At 48.1% G+C, this 17,283-nt stretch overlaps 1 protein-coding gene across 2 annotated transcripts in view; it reads left to right on the top strand.

The window, feature by feature from the left end:
- The window catches only part of LOC135830127 (uncharacterized), a 38,134-nt gene extending 30,568 nt beyond the window's left edge, over positions 1-7,566 (top strand). Inside the window, exons 23-27 of one of the 2 annotated variants that reach the window (XM_065342520.1) lie at positions 572-672; positions 3,192-3,240; positions 4,175-4,297; positions 5,158-5,331; positions 6,235-7,566. In XM_065342520.1, coding sequence (XP_065198592.1) covers positions 572-672; positions 3,192-3,240; positions 4,175-4,297; positions 5,158-5,331; positions 6,235-6,659 — 872 coding nt within the window. In that variant the 3' untranslated portion in view covers positions 6,660-7,566. Of the gene's footprint in view, positions 1-571; positions 673-3,191; positions 3,241-4,174; positions 4,298-5,157; positions 5,332-6,231 lie in introns of both variants that reach the window. The other variant, XM_065342519.1, reaches the window with a different exon arrangement.
- Positions 7,567-17,283: the final 9,717 nt, after the last annotated feature.

Genomic DNA, 17,283 nt, shown 5'->3' with positions numbered 1-17,283 from the left:
CGTCCCTGATCGTCTTCGCTGTTACCTGAATGCCTTCTCCAACATCTCGGCGGAGACCACGGTAGCGCTTCAGCGCTGGTACTCATTACTGCCTCCGCTCTCGCTCGAGGATGCCCCGGAACAACAAGTACAGCCAACGCCAAACATTTCGAATTTCCTCCGAGGGATATCATAGTCGTACCAGTGCTTCCTGACTGCCGCGATCAGATCTCGCCAAGTAGATCTACGATGTATCATTTTTTATGATCATCACTATAGCCGATGAAAAATGTATACAATAAAATCATTTTGACAAAGAAATCGTATCATTATAGCCGATATATTACTATAGCCGATTATTACTATAGCCGATCCGATATGTATAGAAAGGGGTGGTTTACGAAAATGAATTTGAGAATACGATCACTATAAGAGGTATATTACTATAGCCGACAACCCTATAGCCGATCCGCACTGTACTTGCTGTTTGAAATTTTGTACTTGGTATTGTGTGGTATGGCTGGGTAGTAATACATGTATAGCAAATCTGTGTGTCTCTGTGTATTATATTCACTTCTGTTCCTCGCTACAGGTGATATGCAATGGTGGCACGAATCACCCATCAACTATTGGGCAGCATTTGTTGTGGCTACATTCATTGTGCCGGTCTTTTCTCTTCTTCTACCTCTCTATGTAAGTCTGGCGTACAGTAGTATCAGGCACTGAAGAACTGGGGAGGGTCAGCCTCCTAGCCTAGACCGTTCCTATTTTCATGCATTACAGTCTATGTCAGTTGAGTCACCGTGTCTATGTTGGTGTGCTGTGCTTGATGAAATTCTAGCCTGGCCGTTCTTCGGCGCCCGACAGTACTGCAGTGCTCAATGTGCACTCACACATACCGGTACTGACAGTACTGCAGTGCTCAATGTACACTCACACATACCTGTACTGACAGTACTGTAGTGCTCTATGTACACTCACACATACCGGTACTGACAGTACTGTAGTGCTCAATGTACACTCACACATACCGGTACTGACAGTACTGCAGTGCTCAATGTACACTCACACATACCGGTACTGACAGTACTGCAGTGCTCCATGTACACTCACACATACCGGTACTGACAGTACTGCAGTGCTCAATGTACACTCACACATACCGGTACTGACAGTACTGCAGTGCTCAATGTACACTCATACATACCGGTACCGACAGTACTGCACTGCACAATGTACACTCACACATACCGGTACTGACAGTACTGCAGTGCTCAATGTACACTCACACATACCGGTACCGACAGAACTGCAGTGCTCAATGTACACTCACACATACCGGTACTGACAGTACTGCAGTGCTCCATGTACACTCACACATACCGGTACTGACAGTACTGCAGTGCTCAATGTACACTCACACATACCGGTACTGACAGTACTGCAGTGCTCAATATACACTCATACATACCTGTATTGACAGAACTGCAGTGCTCAATGTACACTCACACATACCGGTACTGACAGTACTGCAGTGCTCAATATACACTCATACATACCGGTACTGACAGTACTGCAGTGCTCAATGTACACTCACACATACCAGTACTGACAGTACTGCAGTGCTCAATATACACTCATACATACCGGTACTGACAGTACTGCAGTGCTCAATGTACACTCACACATACCGGTACTGACCGTACTGCAGTGCTCAATGTACACTCATGCATACCGGTACTGACAGTACTGCAGTGCTCAATGTACACTCACACATACCGGTACTGACAGTACTGCAGTGCTCAATGTACACTCACACATACCGGTACCGACAGAACTGCAGTGCTCAATGTACACTCACACATACCGGTACTGACCGTACTGCAGTGCTCAATGTACACTCATACATACCGGTACTGACAGTACTGCAGTGCTCAATGTACACTCACACATACCGGTACTGACAGTACTTTAGTGCTCAATGTACACTCACACATACCGGTACTGACAGTACTGCAGTGCTCAATGTACACTCACACATACCGGTACTGACAGTACTGTAGTGCTCAATGTACACTCACACATACTGGTACCGACAGAACTGCAGTGCTCAATGTACACTCACACATACCGGTACTGGTATGGTATACGTAAGCCTTGTATGATACAATGTAGTTTACGTTTTTCTCACGTTCGAAATTGAAAAACGTGAAGCGTCAACTTTCCACAGTGTAGGAATAAAGTACAGTGTGCTATCACCTGATACAGTGCAGTGTGCTATCACCTGATACAATGCAGTGTGCTATCACCTGATACAATGCAGTGTGCTATCACCTGATACAGTACAGTGTGCTATCACCTGATACAGTGCAGTGTGCTATCACCTGATACAATGCAGTGTGCTATCACCTGATACAATGCAGTGTGCTATCACCTGATACAGTACAATGTGCTATCACCTGATACAGTATAGTGTGCTATCACCTGATACAGTACAGTGTGCTATCACCTGATATAGTGCAGTGTGCTATCACCTGATACAGTATAGTGTGCTATCACCTGATACAGTACAGTGTGCTATCACCTGATATAGTGCAGTGTGCTATCACCTGATACAGTATAGTGTGCTATCACCTGATACAGTACAGTGTGCTATCACCTGATATAGTGCAGTGTGCTATCACCTGATACAGTATAGTGTGCTATCACCTGATACAGTACAGTGTGCTATCACCTGATACAGTACAGTGTGCTATCACCTGATACAGTATAGTGTGCTATCACCTGATACAGTATAGTGTGCTATCACCTGATACAGTGCAGTGTGCTATCACTTGATATAGTGCAGTGTGCTATCACCTGATACAATGCAGTGTGCTATCACCTGATACAGTACAGTGTGCTATCACCTGATAAAGTGCAGTGTGCTATCACCTGATACAGTGCAATGTGCTATCACCTGAACACTACACTGTGACACGTGCAACATCATTGGCTTGCTTCATGGATAATGTGCATTTGAAGAGCTGGAATGCAAAACCCTCTGAATCCATATTTTGTCGATTTTCAGTTAACCCTAAATCTGGATCAGCTCACAGAGTGCTTTCAGTGTGTACCGGCATCTCTCTTTCTCTTTTCTTTCTTTTTTTAGCGCTTGGCAAGATTTTCATTCCAGCTTTTCGTTTTCTTTCTTCCTGATGTGTTCCTCCCAGCTCAATCTTCTGGGCACAAGTTTGGTTGGGAGCTTCACGTTTGTGATGGGTAAGTGAAGTGTCATGTTTGTGATGGGTAAGTGAAGTGTCATGTTTGTGATGGGTAAGTGAAGTGTCATGTTAGTGATGGGTAAGTGAAGTGTCATGTTTGTTTGCTGCCGGTTGTCCTGGTCATGGGCATACATGTATACAGTCATGTACTCTCTTTTTCTCTCACACGGACTGTCTGTCTGTCTGTCTGTCTGTCTGTCTGTCTGCCTGCCTGCCTGTCTGTCTGACTGTCTGCCTGTCTGTCTGTCTGTCTGTCTGTCTGTCTGTCTGTCTGTCTGTCTGTCTGTCTGTCTGTCTGACTGTCTGTCCATCTGTCTGTGCTACACTCTGTTGTTGTTGTGTGTTGTGGTATACGGGTGCAGAACAAAGACTTTCTTCCCCCTCCCCTCCCCCCCCCCCCCCCCAATGGCATGAGCCCAGCAGGAGTGCTACATACATACTTTAGTGAGGGTGTAGCCGAAGGGTAGTTTACTAGTTTTTCACGTTTGCTTACGGTCATAGATGGACTCCTCCTCTCAAGTTCTGCGCATAGCAGCTTTCTTGTTGCCGTGTCCTTGTGAAATTGTTCAGTCTCTTACAGTAAAAGACTATCAAGGATATCATTCTCTGCGTTGGTGTTTGCACCCCACACACCATCCACACATGGGGGCCTGCGTCGTTCATGTGACAGTCCAGATATCAGATGTGATGCAATATTCTCCTTGTGCTAAGCGGTGCACTTGTTGTTGCTGCATACCTGCTAAACTTTGCAAACCTGAGATCAGAACAATGACATACCTAGGTACGGAAAGTATACAAATGTTGCTTCCGGGGAGGCATGCGACCAATGCACTTTGGGGCGCCTATTACCACCCTCAATATGGGGACGGTCCCGGCCAAATCTGGATGACTGGCATGCAAGTTTCTGTGTCTGTTATCACCGTGTTCTGCAGCCCTCACTCAGTTTGTGGACAGTAGCTTGTCAATGATGGTTGTGGATATCGTCCTGCACGCTACGCAGGCATCATCCAGCGCTAGCAATAGCATATACAGTGGATATGTACTCTCCTCCACTGGTATGTCACACACTCACACACACACACACACACACACACACACACACACACACACACACACACACACACACACACACACACACACACACACACATCACTGCGTGCACTCTATGCGCAACTACGGTCTAACCTGGCTAAGACAACCGCTCAAGGGACATTCAAAACGTGGTCTCTGTTGCCAGGTCGTCTTCTTATCCAGGGTCATTTGACTGGAAATAGCATCCTTTGGTCCTGGTTGTGGTGGTCTTCTGGGACAGGTGGTCACCTTATCCGAGTGGTCGCCTTGACAGGTTTAACTGTATTTGATCTCTGGACTTTATCAAATCCTATTTTAATCTGAAGTAGGCTCAAACGTGAAGTAAAGTTTGCACGTCCGCATTACAACCGGTTATACAATTGCATTGAGAAACACAACCAGCTTAATTAGGCTCAAAACCAAAATAATTCCGCTGGAAATGGGTTTTGGACTAGCATGTCTGTACGATTAATAATGCTAAACTTGGCTGAAAACTTAGAAAAGGTCGACAGTTGACCCATGTCTGACGAAGAGGAGGATGATCATCCTTTTCTAAACGGACCCTTTCTTCTCCTTTTCAGAACAGCTCCGTTCGATTGAAAATAGCACAACAACAACAACAGCAATGAGCCCCTGTGCAATGACACTGTTTGTGCTGGGAGCACCCCCCCCCCCCCCACACACACACACTGGCCATGGTTGTGTTAGGGTGTTGAACATTACATCACTTTCAAACGTCAGTTTGAAGGCATTGTCAAAAATCCTGAAATTGCCACTCCAATTTTTCTACGAAAACACTTGTTTGACTTTTTGTCTTATCTATGCACCTTGTTCTGTTGTCAAGATATCTACCTCTCAGTAGTTGGTGGAGCGTTGTTCCTGATTGGCTTTCTGGTTCAGCTAGTATGGCACAAGAAATCCGGCCGTCCAAACTTCCCACCGTGTCCCACTGCTAAATCACGCCGTTCACTGGCAGCTGCAAGATCACGGAATGCACGTGGCAGGCACCAGGGTCGGGGTAAGTTGCTCTGAGTCTGATTGGATATAGCCTAGGCACTTGACTCAATACTAGCTTGATCAATAGCTTGATCAATAGCTTGATCCATAGCTTGACTCAATAGCTTGATCTTTAGCTTGACTCAATAGCTTGATCAATAGCTTGACTCAATAGCTTGACTCAATAGCTTGATCAATAGCATGGTCAATAGCTTGGTCATTGTACCGCGCAGTAAACTAGTCGCTGTGCTGTTATTCCTTAGCAGTTCTATTCTAGCCATGGCGCTCCTGCTCTTGCTCTTGATGCTGTTGCTGCTACTCTTGCTCTTGATGTTGCTGCTACTCTTGCTGTTGCTGCTACTCTTGCTGTTGTTGCTACTCTTGCTGTTGCTGCAACTCTTGCTCTTGCTGCTGTTGCTGCAACTCTTGCTCTTGCTGCTGTTGCTGCAACTCTTGCTCTTGCTGCTGTTGCTGCTACTCTTGCTGTTGCTCTTGCTGCTGGACACGATATTTTTTTAAAGCTCAACAAAATGTGAGAACAGAAAGGAAACATGGGAACGCAACACATTCAAAGCTGCTGCAGCTGCTATTGCTGTCGCTGCCACTATTGCTGTCACTGCTGCTATTGCTGCTGTTTCAAGAGAGGGCTCTAATCAGATGAGTAAGGTAGTCTCCCGTAACCACGGTATCAGTTTGACTCCCATAGGCTACATTTGTCATGACCAGTAGTAGGGCAGTGAGTTTGTTTCACATCGATGTGATTCTTATATTTCACAAAATAACAGCGTGTGTGTCTGTCTGTATGTCTGTCTGTCTGTGTCTGTCTACATGTGTCTGTGTGCGTGTGTCTGTGTGTGTCTGTGTGTTTGTATGTGTGCCTGTATGTGTGTGTGTGTCTGCTTGTGTCCATATTGATCCACAGAAGAAGGCGGATCGTTCCTGGACAGTCCCCCAATGAGTCCACCTGCCAGTAATAGCAGCAGCAGTGTGGGTGGTGGTAGCTCGCGCCGTCGCGCACACCACCCGGGGGGCATCAGGGGCAGCAGTGGCAATACACGCTACCAGAACTTACAGCCGGTCAGCTCCACCGACCGCGGTTGGACGGTACGAGGGCAGCAGAGACGGGGGCAGACGGCACGCAACACCCATCGGGCTGCAGGTACCGGTGAACGGGCACCGTTGCTAAGCAACACCCTGACCAATGACATGCCCCCTCCATACGGTAGTGTTCAGGCCAGGGAGGATCAACCCCTGCCACCTGTCATTGCTCTTGTACCGTCGCCTGAACAAAGCCTGAATGCGAGCGGCGTCGCAGCCTCCATTGAACACCCATTGTCCACCGCCGATTGATGACAGCTAGCCCTCTAAGTGGCTGGCTCTTTTATTTTAATTATTCCCATGTGTTCTTCCTCTAAGTGTCCCGCTCTTGATTTTCTTCACTGTGATCACTGCATCACCGTCAGCTTGCAAGTTGCCCACTCGGCGCAAGCGGCAGCAATGGACTGGTTCCACCTTCACCGATTCTCCTCTACCTCCTCACCCGCTACAGCTACATGCGGCTACCGGGGAACATCTTAAAATTTACACTCTTGTCTTTTTGGAATTCAATGGAAACTTCAGTGATAATCTCTAAAGCAGCTGAAGCCCATTCACTTGCTATTTTATTCATTAATTTTACCGTCACATACACATAATTATATCTCCTGCCTGGAGCTGGATTGACTAATATTATTTTTTCTTGTTGTTTATATGCAGCCGTTGTTCGTTTCCGCAGACACCAAGTCCAATTGGACAATCACGGATGGCTAGTGTTGCTCTAAGCGCTGTCCACTTTCTTACTCTGCTGTGTCCATTTGTCCCGGAATCCTTCGTCCGCAGATTATTCTATCCTGGTGTTATTTTTGGATTCCGCTGCATGCCTCTAACCCTTGACAGTTTCTGCTGCACAATACTCGAAGTACATTGTTTTAATTTCGGATGGCAGGTACGCATCATCGTGATGCCGTGCAAACCCATCATTTGTCTTGATCCTATGTGCACTTGTATCTACACTACATGTATGCCTCCTTCGAATCTCTGCTCGTAGTCGCACGACTGTAATCATTGATGTGGGAGCCTCTTGTTCAGTGGATAATATTATAACCGTATTTTTTTACTCTTGTGCAGTATGATGATATCCATGATAGAAATCTTGTACTACACATTCAGAGGTCTTGTACCGCACAAATCCCATGGAAGTCTTTATTTTGCCGAGTGAGCTGAAGTGCTAGCTGCCCAACCATCAGTTTGTCTGCTGGCCCACAGCCCTAACCAGGGCAAGATAGCCAGTTATAGTGTCGATGGTGCGTTGCCAAATGATGCACTGTTTATGAGTGTGTGTGTGTGTGTGTGTGTGTGTGTTTATGAGTGTGTGTGTGTGTGTGTGTGTGTGTTTATGAGTGTGTGTGTGTGTGTGTGTGTGTGTGTGTGTGCGTGTGTGTGTGTGTGTGTACCCTGATCCACACTACCCTGATCGGAAGCGCACATGGTAGGCACTGGAGAAGTCAATCCTTCTTGACTCTAATCAATCACCAGAATGAATAGAATGGATGCAATCGAAGATAAGCAATGAAATACAAAGGTGTGAGAAGAAAGAGCGTGCAAGTGTACAGAACGCCAAGAGTGTTTTATGGCACATTAGGCGAGAGTGCTAACGCAATAGCTCTATCTGGTGAAGGTGACGCATGCATTAGCAGTATGCATGCTACATACCTCCCCTGCTAGTCAATACAAGTGAACGCAAATCAATGTCTGAAACCAATTCAAATTAATTTAATTGACAATACAATCCTTGAAGCGTACAGTAGCATATAGGACTAGCTGAACTACCAGTCAGTCTGGTAGTTCAGCTAGTCACTTTCTTCATGTGACGAAGTCCCTGAACCTGACTGGAAACCGAACTCTGCCCCCAGACCATGAAGTGCTCTTGGGCTGCTGAGGCGCTGACTCCGACGATGCGGTGTTCTGCAGAGGCTGTTGGCCGCTGGAGTGATCTTCAACACCGCTATCCACGAAGGCTGGCTTCAATCGATCAAGAGAGACTGCTCCAACACGACCCTTGATTTCTATTTTGAATACCGGATAAGGTCCGTCATACTACCATAGGATCGCTGCAGCGGTGACTCACTTGACCGTATCATGTCGGACGAACACATGTGTACATGCCTTTAGGTCAACCAGAATACACACTTGTCTAGGCGGCTGTTAGCGTTGGGCCGCCGGTCTATCATGGCTACATGGAGACGGCGGTTAACACAGTCTGCTGGTTCCAATACGGCCTCAGAACTAGAAGTAAGCATGTCACCAGATAGCCGGAGTGTTTTCCCGTAGACCATTTCCGAAACTGTGGCGTCAAAGTCCGTCTTCACGGGATGAGCGAATGCTGAGCAAGACGAGAGGAAGACACTCGCTCCAGTCAGTGGAGTTGGGTGAGGCGTGGATCGCAGCCTTCAATTGACAATGGAGTTGTTCGACAGCCCATTAGCTGCCGGATGGTACGACGTTGTCCGAATACGCTCAGCTCCGAGGAATTTCATCAGGCGAGACCATGATGCTGACTCAAACTGTCCACCTCAGTCAGTGGTAACTGTCTGCGGAGCTCCAAATCGGGCAACCCTGTGACTAAAGTATCGGCTGTTTTATTTGAAATGGGAATCGACTCTGGCCATCGCGTGAAACGGTTAACTATTGTGAAGAGATACTTGCTGTCGTTGGAGGCCGGAAGTGGGCCTACAATATCCACGTGTACTTGCGAGGAGCGAGCCGTGGGGGCAGGGAACGAAACCAATGGTGCCACAGCATGTCGATGAAGCTTAGATTGATGGTAGGCAACACACTGGCGACACCACACAGCAATGTCCTTGTTCATACCGGGCCAGACGTAGCGTTCTGCGATGAGGCGACGGCTTCCACGAACCCCGGGATGTGCAAGACCATGAAGGGAATCGAAGATAGCACGGCGGAAATTGGATGGAATGATGGCCCGTTGGCAACAGTTGATGTGTCGCAAATGATTGGCCTGGCAACTGACGGTAGACTGGTCGGTTCCCAGACAGTGCTGGGTGCTGGCTTGGACTGCGAGCGAAGCCTTGCAAGGTCTGGATCCTTCTCCTGAGCATAGCGAGTTCGTTGAAGTCGATGCTACCGACGGCCCACGGGGAGGCGATGTGACAGCGTGAGAGAGCACCTGCAGCTGCATTTTCGGTGCCTTTCAGGTCGTGAACTCGTCGGCAATGTAGCTGTGGCGCTGCTGCCTGGGACTGACTTTGCGATTGGCTGTGTATGGCATGTGTAAGTGGCGCATGGTCAGTGTACACGTGGAGTTGTCGTCCTTCCAGCAAATGGCGAAAATGTTTGATGGCCATGTATTGCTAGGACTAGGAGCTCGGTTCAAAATGTACCGTGCCGGGTTTCTGCAGGAGTGAGTTTCCTCGTGAAGAATGCAAGAGGATGCCAGTCATTCTGCATACGCTGTTGAAGCAGAGCTCCGACAGCTCAGTCAGATGCATCAGCCATCAGACTACTCTCATCCTCCGGGTTGAGGTGGCGCAGGGCGACTGTTTCTGCAAAGGCGTCTTTGACTGCAGAAGACGCGGCAGAAGAGGATTCGTCCCAGGAAATGCTCTGGTTCTTCTTCCGCCCCCTCAGCGGGTTCGTGAGGGGTGCCAGGTTGTCTGCTAGATGTGGCCGAAAGCAATGGTAGAATGTCACTGTCCTAGAAATTCCCAGAGTTTCTTGACGCCGACTGGTTTAGGAAGTTTCTTATTTCGTCCAGGCATCGCTTCAGCGGTCGAATGCCCATGGCATCCACATGGTGCCCTAAGAAATCCAGGAAGGACTTGCCCAGTTCAGACTTCTGTACGTTGATGATGATACCGTTGTCGGGTAACCTCTGTGTGAAGAGCTCTCGCATGTAGCTTGTCATCCAAGTATTAGTTGTTGCTGCCGAGGAGCTGTTGCATGCGCCGAAGCAGCTTGCTGGGTAGCTCCTATTGGCAAAGCAGTTGGCGAAGTCGAAACTGCTCGCTACGTTGTGTTCTGTTCTGGCGATCAAGGCTCAGGACCACTATGTCACACAATGTGGTGGTACATGTATGTACATGTACTTCGTTTTCTGAGACGAAATACGGCGGGTGGCAAAGTGCGCTTCGGCTTGAGCAAACCAAACAACGGAATCCTGGGGCCAGTAGCGAGGAGGCTTGAACGATGCTGTGGCGGCCTGTACGTCAGTTGCAGATCCGGATGCTGCAGAATCGTTGGAAGGAGGAGATGCGTTGCCTGATTCCACATACATGGTTGCTGTATCACGTCGGGGTCACCAATGAGGCGCACACGGTAGGCACTGGAGAAGTCAATCCTTCTTGACTCGAATCAATCAGCAGAATGAATAGAATGGATGAAATCAACTGAAGATAAGGAATGGAAACTGAGGGCGTGAAATACAAAGGCGTGAGAAGAAAGAGCGTGCAAGTGTACAGAGTGCCAAGAGTGTGGATGCCAAATTAGGCGAGAGTGCTAATACAGTTTCTAGCTCTATCTGGTGAAGGTGACGCATGCATTAGCGCGCATGCTACAGATCCACACTACTGTATAAGCCATTATTCTAACGAGGCGCATATTATAACGATTTCCCAAAATTGACTGGTTTACGTGTACCAAAGGTAACGATTCTTACTTATTCTCAACGCTCAATAGGACGGTATATGTATCGATTTCTGTATAACGATTTCTTTCACAGATTTCTCCTCGTTAATTCGTTAGAGTTAGCACTTCGGTTTAATTACGAGAGAGCTTGGAAGCTCAGGGCCCTGCGCTATGCTTTGTTGCCTAGCTCATCGTGCATGTTGTTAGAACTGATGGAAACGTTTTTTCCTTTGATTAGCTACTTCATTGTATTGCAAAAACGTTTCAATGAGTTACTGAAGTAACGTCTTCTGCATAGCTATGGGACCGGCGCTGACTCTGCCGATCACGGGCGTTCTGGAGTCGACGGGATGTCTGTCCTGCCGTTTCCTGGGACCGGCGCTGACTCTGCCGACCACGGGCGTTCGTCTTCTTCTTATTATTATACTGACGGCAACTAACATCCATTCTTATTGCATTTACTCGTCTCCCTACTTCGTATTTCTTTCCGGAAAATCTCCCCATACAGCAGGGAGTCGTTTACATAATATGACTCCCTGCTATACATCTACATGACTGTATACACGTTATAATTATTATGCTATCGGCCTACATGCGATTCCCGGGCTGTTCGACAGGCGGCCCAGCCAGCCTGCTAGTGGGATCTCGGCCTCGCACACAAATCCACACAAAATGGTACTGCACTGAATGCATTCCCCGATACACTTCGCATATATACTCATTCTCTTGATGGTACCGTACACTTGATGGTACGGGACAGGTACGGGATAGCGCCAGGCATGCCGATGGCACAAACAAACAAAAATATTGTGGCCAGCTGTCTTTGTTGGTACGGTACGGTACGGGACAGATACAGGATAGCGCCAGGCGTGACACAAACAAACAAACAAACAAACAAACAAACAAACAAACAAACAAACAAACAAACAAACACCAAATTAAAGCTGTGTGGACCCTGGCTAGCGCCAGACGTTACTGAAGTAACGTCTTCTGCATACATGTAGCTACGGGAATAATAATTTACAGTACCCTGATCCACACTACTGAGTACTGTACATGTAGCCTGATTAGTTAGGTTGACAGCATGAAACAAGGTGGACCAAGGTCCACCTTGTTTCATGCTGTCAACCTAACTAGCGTGAACTATAACAAGGTTTATCTAATACTGGTTTTTGAACCAGTATGTACCCTGATCCACACTACCCTGGTTCACATTAGTACTACCCTGGTTCACACTACCCTGTATCCACACTACCCTGACTAGGCATATGCGGATAATGCCGGCAGAAAAATTGGCAGAATTCGGTACTTTTTCTGGTGAGTTTCATGCATGTTTGGTATGTGGATAAAGAAATGGAGCAGAATTCGAGGAATTGCCCGCCATAAGGTTTGTATGGTTCTGCCAATTTCACTGCTTTTCGAGCAGAATCTGCCACATTTTCGAGCATTATCCGCCAATGCCTAACCCTGTATCCACACTACCCTGATCCACACTACCCTGATCCACACTACCCTGATCCACACTACCCTGTATCCACACTACCCTGATCCACACTACCCTGTATTCACACTACTACCTGCTCTGACCTTGGCTTACACTTACAGACCCATGTTCTACATGTATTTGGGCAGATTCAGGCATTATTCTGCAAGCTCAGGTGCGGAATACTACTCGAAGTAGTAGCCTCCACCCTACTCCGTCCTAGATCCTGTGCTGGGTCCCTGATACACACTGCTACGTGTGCCCCAACTCTGAAGATGACAACAAGTGGACATGACCCAGGCCAGGTATGCATGCTTAGGCCGTAGTGAAGAATCCAGGTTCTGTGCTTGAGACTGAAGCGATATTTCGTGAAGTTTTGGGCCGCTGGACAAATAGATCTTCACCCGTCTGCAGCTTCATTCCCCTTGACAGGAGGTCCGTATAATGTTGGTCGTGTGGAGGGCAGCCGACCATGACCTTTTTTTCTCGCCCATTGTTTGTCAAGATTTCATGGCCACTTGTGCTGGGGACTCCTTGTCCAGTTTGCAGAAGTGACCGAGCATCTCTTACCAGGATGGTCAGCGGCTGCGTCTCAGTGCGGTGGAGATCATCAGATTCTGATCATTGCTGATTTTTTTGTGGGTAGCGGATACCCACAACGATTCTCAGGTGCCTCCGATAGGTTGAGTCAAGAGCACGCAGCTGAGAGTTTGAGAGGCCCTTTCATGGGGCCATGTGCCTGCTTTGTACATAAGCAGATAAGAGGCTTGATGAAGGCTTCGTACTCGTAGAGCATCACCCGTAGCTTTTCGGAGACCAGATGTCCGCGTGACCACACTGGCCTGCCGCCACAACTACTTGTTGAACGTTCGCGATGCAATCTGGCTTCGGCACGCAACATCCTCTTTGTCTCCTTTAACTTAAAATTAATTATGGGATCCAAGCTTGCGTGTTCGCCTCCACTCGATCCCTCCTCCTCTGGACAATAGTGCCTTCTGTTTTGGCTTGGTTAACTTCCAGCTCCCAGTCCGCGAGGCAGTCGCCATTGACTCGCCAACAATAGGAAGGATCGAGTCCAGATATCAGAACAGGTGGTTACGAAATCTACATCATCGGCATAACCTAGGCTAGGGTCAGCGGCGGTACTCGGTGAATTGCCACCGATAAAGCCATATTAAAGGACAGCGCGATGAAGCACAGCGCAGTACAAGTGTACTTGTACAGTCATAATCAGGGAGTCGTATATATACGACTCCCTGATCATAATCACAACACTCAACAGACCATGTTCAGGTACCTGCCCAGTTGTCGGGAGAACATTTTCCTGTACACATGCTTTAAAAGTAGTGTACAGCCGGCGAAATAGACGGGAACCACCTTCAAGGTTCCGTCCATGAACTTTTAGTCATCATTAGGCATATGCGGATAATGCCGGCAGAAAAATCGGCAGAATTCGGTACTTTTTCTGGTAAGTTTCATGCATGTTTGGTACATGTATGTGGATAAAGAAATGGAGCAGAATTCGAGGAATTGCCCGCCATAAGGTTTGTATGGTTCTGCCAATTTCACTGCTTTTCGAGCAGAATCTGCCACCTTTTCGAGCAGAATCCGCCGGTGCCTAATCTACACCCTTTCCTGTTGTGAACCCACCACTTTACACAGTGCCAGTAGCCTGTTGCATGTATCCTACATGTACATGTATATCTAATATGTACATTTTTTACATGTACATGTACATCATTCCAGTGCAAGGAAAAGGGAATGCACATTATCATAACTACCGTTGATCTGCTGTTTCTCCGAAATCAGTCTGAAGGCAGGAAAGAAATGAGCGAGTACGAGTATGCATTCGTCCGACATGTAGTCGGTGAGTCGGTGACTTGACCTTTTGACCCCATTCCATGGGGCCAATTGCGCCAAGGTCGCGGAAAAGTTGCGAAGTTGCGATTTCTTCCTAAACAACGAAAAGTTGCGAAAAAAGTGGCGAACATCTTTGGGAAAGGGCTAGCCAGGATACATTATTAGCATCAACAGACTGTCCAACCTCCTAGCCACCGGTGGTGCACCCTCCGTCTAAAAAAATTTCCTTTTTTTTAACTCGGATGGTGAGCCAATAATAGTTATGATGAAGAAAGGAAAAGGACAAAATGTTACGAGTTATGACAAACTGTCCACCAACGTAACCAGATCTTATACAGTCAGCGAGTGCGACAAAATGGCACAAAACTGACAAGGAGTACTGAGGCCTTTAGTTGGAAGGTTGGTTTGTGCCTTGGAGAAGTGTTGGAGCTACATGTTGGTGTCTGGCCAACTAAAGGTCTCAGTACTCCTTGTCAGTTTTGTGCCATTTTGTCGCACTCGCTGACTGTATAAGATCTGGTTACGTTGGTGGACAGTTTGTCATAACTCGTAACATGTTGTCCTTTTCCTTTCTTTATTTTGGTGCGTGTTTTTGGCCGTGACCATGGTGACAGCTGAGACCTCAGGTCGGCAGAGTCATCAATGCCCGGCGCGCCCCACCAAGGCCAGGGCACCATCACTGCTGCGTCTCGCCCCTCTCGGTGCAGCGCCTGGCGCCTGCTCATTACTACATAATTGTAGTACTACCGGTACATGTATCTCCCATCCGTACCTGCTTTTTCTGCCCTCTGCTCTATACTCTTCTAAGTCGTCTCCTTGTGAGAAGGCACCATACCATTGCCTGTTTGGTTGAACGACTATAAAAATAATAAAAGCACAATAACAACAACAAATCCGCAATTTTCTGCAAATAATTCCGCGAATTCCTGGCAAGTAATTAGTTCCGCATCTTTCGCGGCATTTTTTTTTGCTGTTTTCTGCCGCAATTTATTGCGCAAGTTGTCCGCAGGGAGTCGTAAAAGCTTTTAGTAGCCTTTTACGACTCCCTGGTTGTCCGCCTACTCCCGCAGGCGCAGGGCCAGTCTACATGATTGTGCTGGACTTTCTGGCTCAAGCCAAGGATCTAGGAGCATGTTTGCTCCTGCCGTGCCTGAGTCCCCTGCTGTGCTAGTGCCAGTAGTGGTGGGCCTGGTGGCGGAGGTTGGTTGGTTTTTATTTCACTTCGCACATTCAAACGGGATGACGACCCAATAAAATGACGGCGAAGGCTTAGCCTAGAAGTGGCTATGGAAGAACATAGTAAAAGCTATGGAAGCACATAGTAAGAGAATAGGATACTAATAACTGCGGGTAAACGGGGGGAGAGAGAGAGAATACGATGTATCTGCGATACTACGTGCGGGTTACTGAACTGCACGGGGAGGGAGAGCAGAGCAATCAGCAGCAACTCGAACTACTCCCTACAGGCGTATGGTACACATGCATGCTTAAACTCAGGTAGCCGGGTAATTGTGCGGACCTCACCAGGGAGAGCGTTCCACAGCAGAGCACCAGCAACAGAAAATCTCCGCTGACCGCGGCGGCTGCGGTTTGCCTGGCTTAGTAGGCCATTTGACTGCTGATGGCGGGTAGGGGTGCCTTGTGCCGGGGTCAGAAGCTGGGCGAGCACAGGGCTGGTGCGGGCGTTGATGCACCGCCAGATGGTGATCAATTTTTCTGCCTGTAGAGCTCGCTGACACGGTACAGGGAGTGAGCAGTGAGCAGCGGCTGCATGGCTGTCCGGGGCGGGTTTCCATCGATACAGCGGATGGCTCTGTTTTGCGTGGTTTGCAGTCGTTTCAGTTGACCCTCTCGCATTGCGGCTGAAAAACAGCAGGAGCCATAAAGCAGGTCGGGCATTATGACCGCCTTCACATACACCTGACGAGAGCGTCTTGATAGGCTTCGGCGTGCCCGCCACAAGGCGCCAATTTTCTTGGCAACCTTGGTGACCACATAGTTTACATGGGTGTCCCAATCTAGGCGATTGTCAAGGTGAACGCCGAGGTAGCGCGCAGAAGACGCTGAGGGGAGGAGACAGTCGCCGCTTTTGACTGTTAGTGTTACTTCCTGTACATGCTGCTGGGGAGAGATAGTCAGAACCAGGCTCTTGGTGGCGTTCAAGATAAGGCCTCCGGACTTCAGCCAACCGGCCAGAGCAGTTGCCGCTGTGGTGAGGGTTCTGGACGCTTCCGCCGCTGAGGCCTGGGAGTCGTACAGGGCTATGTCATCTGCAAATTGTACACTTGGCACAGGCGAGGAAACCAAAGGGACATCGCGTGTGTATATACTGAAGAGGACAGGGCCGAGAACAGAGCCTTGGGGCACTCCGCAGGTGCAAGCCAGAGCAGGGCTGGTTGAAGGCGAGATGAGGATCTGCTGCTTGCGGCCGGACAAGTAGTCGACGAACCAACTAAGGGCTTTTCCAGAAATTCCAACCGCAAGGAGGTCTTGAATTAACTTGTCGTGGTGCACTTTACCAAAAGCCTTCGACATGTCTAATAGGCACAGCCCTGTGGTCTTGCCACTGTCTCTCGCCTTCTGCAGATTATCAGTCAGCACACAGAGGGCGTCTTCCGTGGAACATTTCTTGCGGAAGGAAAATTGTGTTTCGGGTAATGCCTGGGTCAAGTCCAAATGACGAACTGGTGTTGCACTACCCTCTCCAGCAACTTGGAGGCACGCATCCAGTGAACAGTGATCCTACTGAGTCTGTATAATCATTGCTGTATCTGATGATTCGTTTACATGTATGTAATTGTGTTGATTCTTCACAAATGTGATATTTTGCCCGTACAAGAGGCTCAAGGAGTTCATTCCTAAACAAAAACATATACTTTCCTATTCGTTCTAAATTGAACGAAAGATCTGAAGCACCCATGGCCCAGCGTGGTACTGGCTGGCATAAAG

Source organism: Sycon ciliatum, chromosome 13, assembly GCF_964019385.1.
Source record: "Sycon ciliatum chromosome 13, ocSycCili1.1, whole genome shotgun sequence".
Classification (NCBI taxonomy): Eukaryota; Metazoa; Porifera; class Calcarea; order Leucosolenida; family Sycettidae; genus Sycon; species Sycon ciliatum.
The sequence above is the reverse complement of the archived record's forward strand: the minus strand, read 5'-3'. Positions and strand labels throughout refer to the sequence as shown.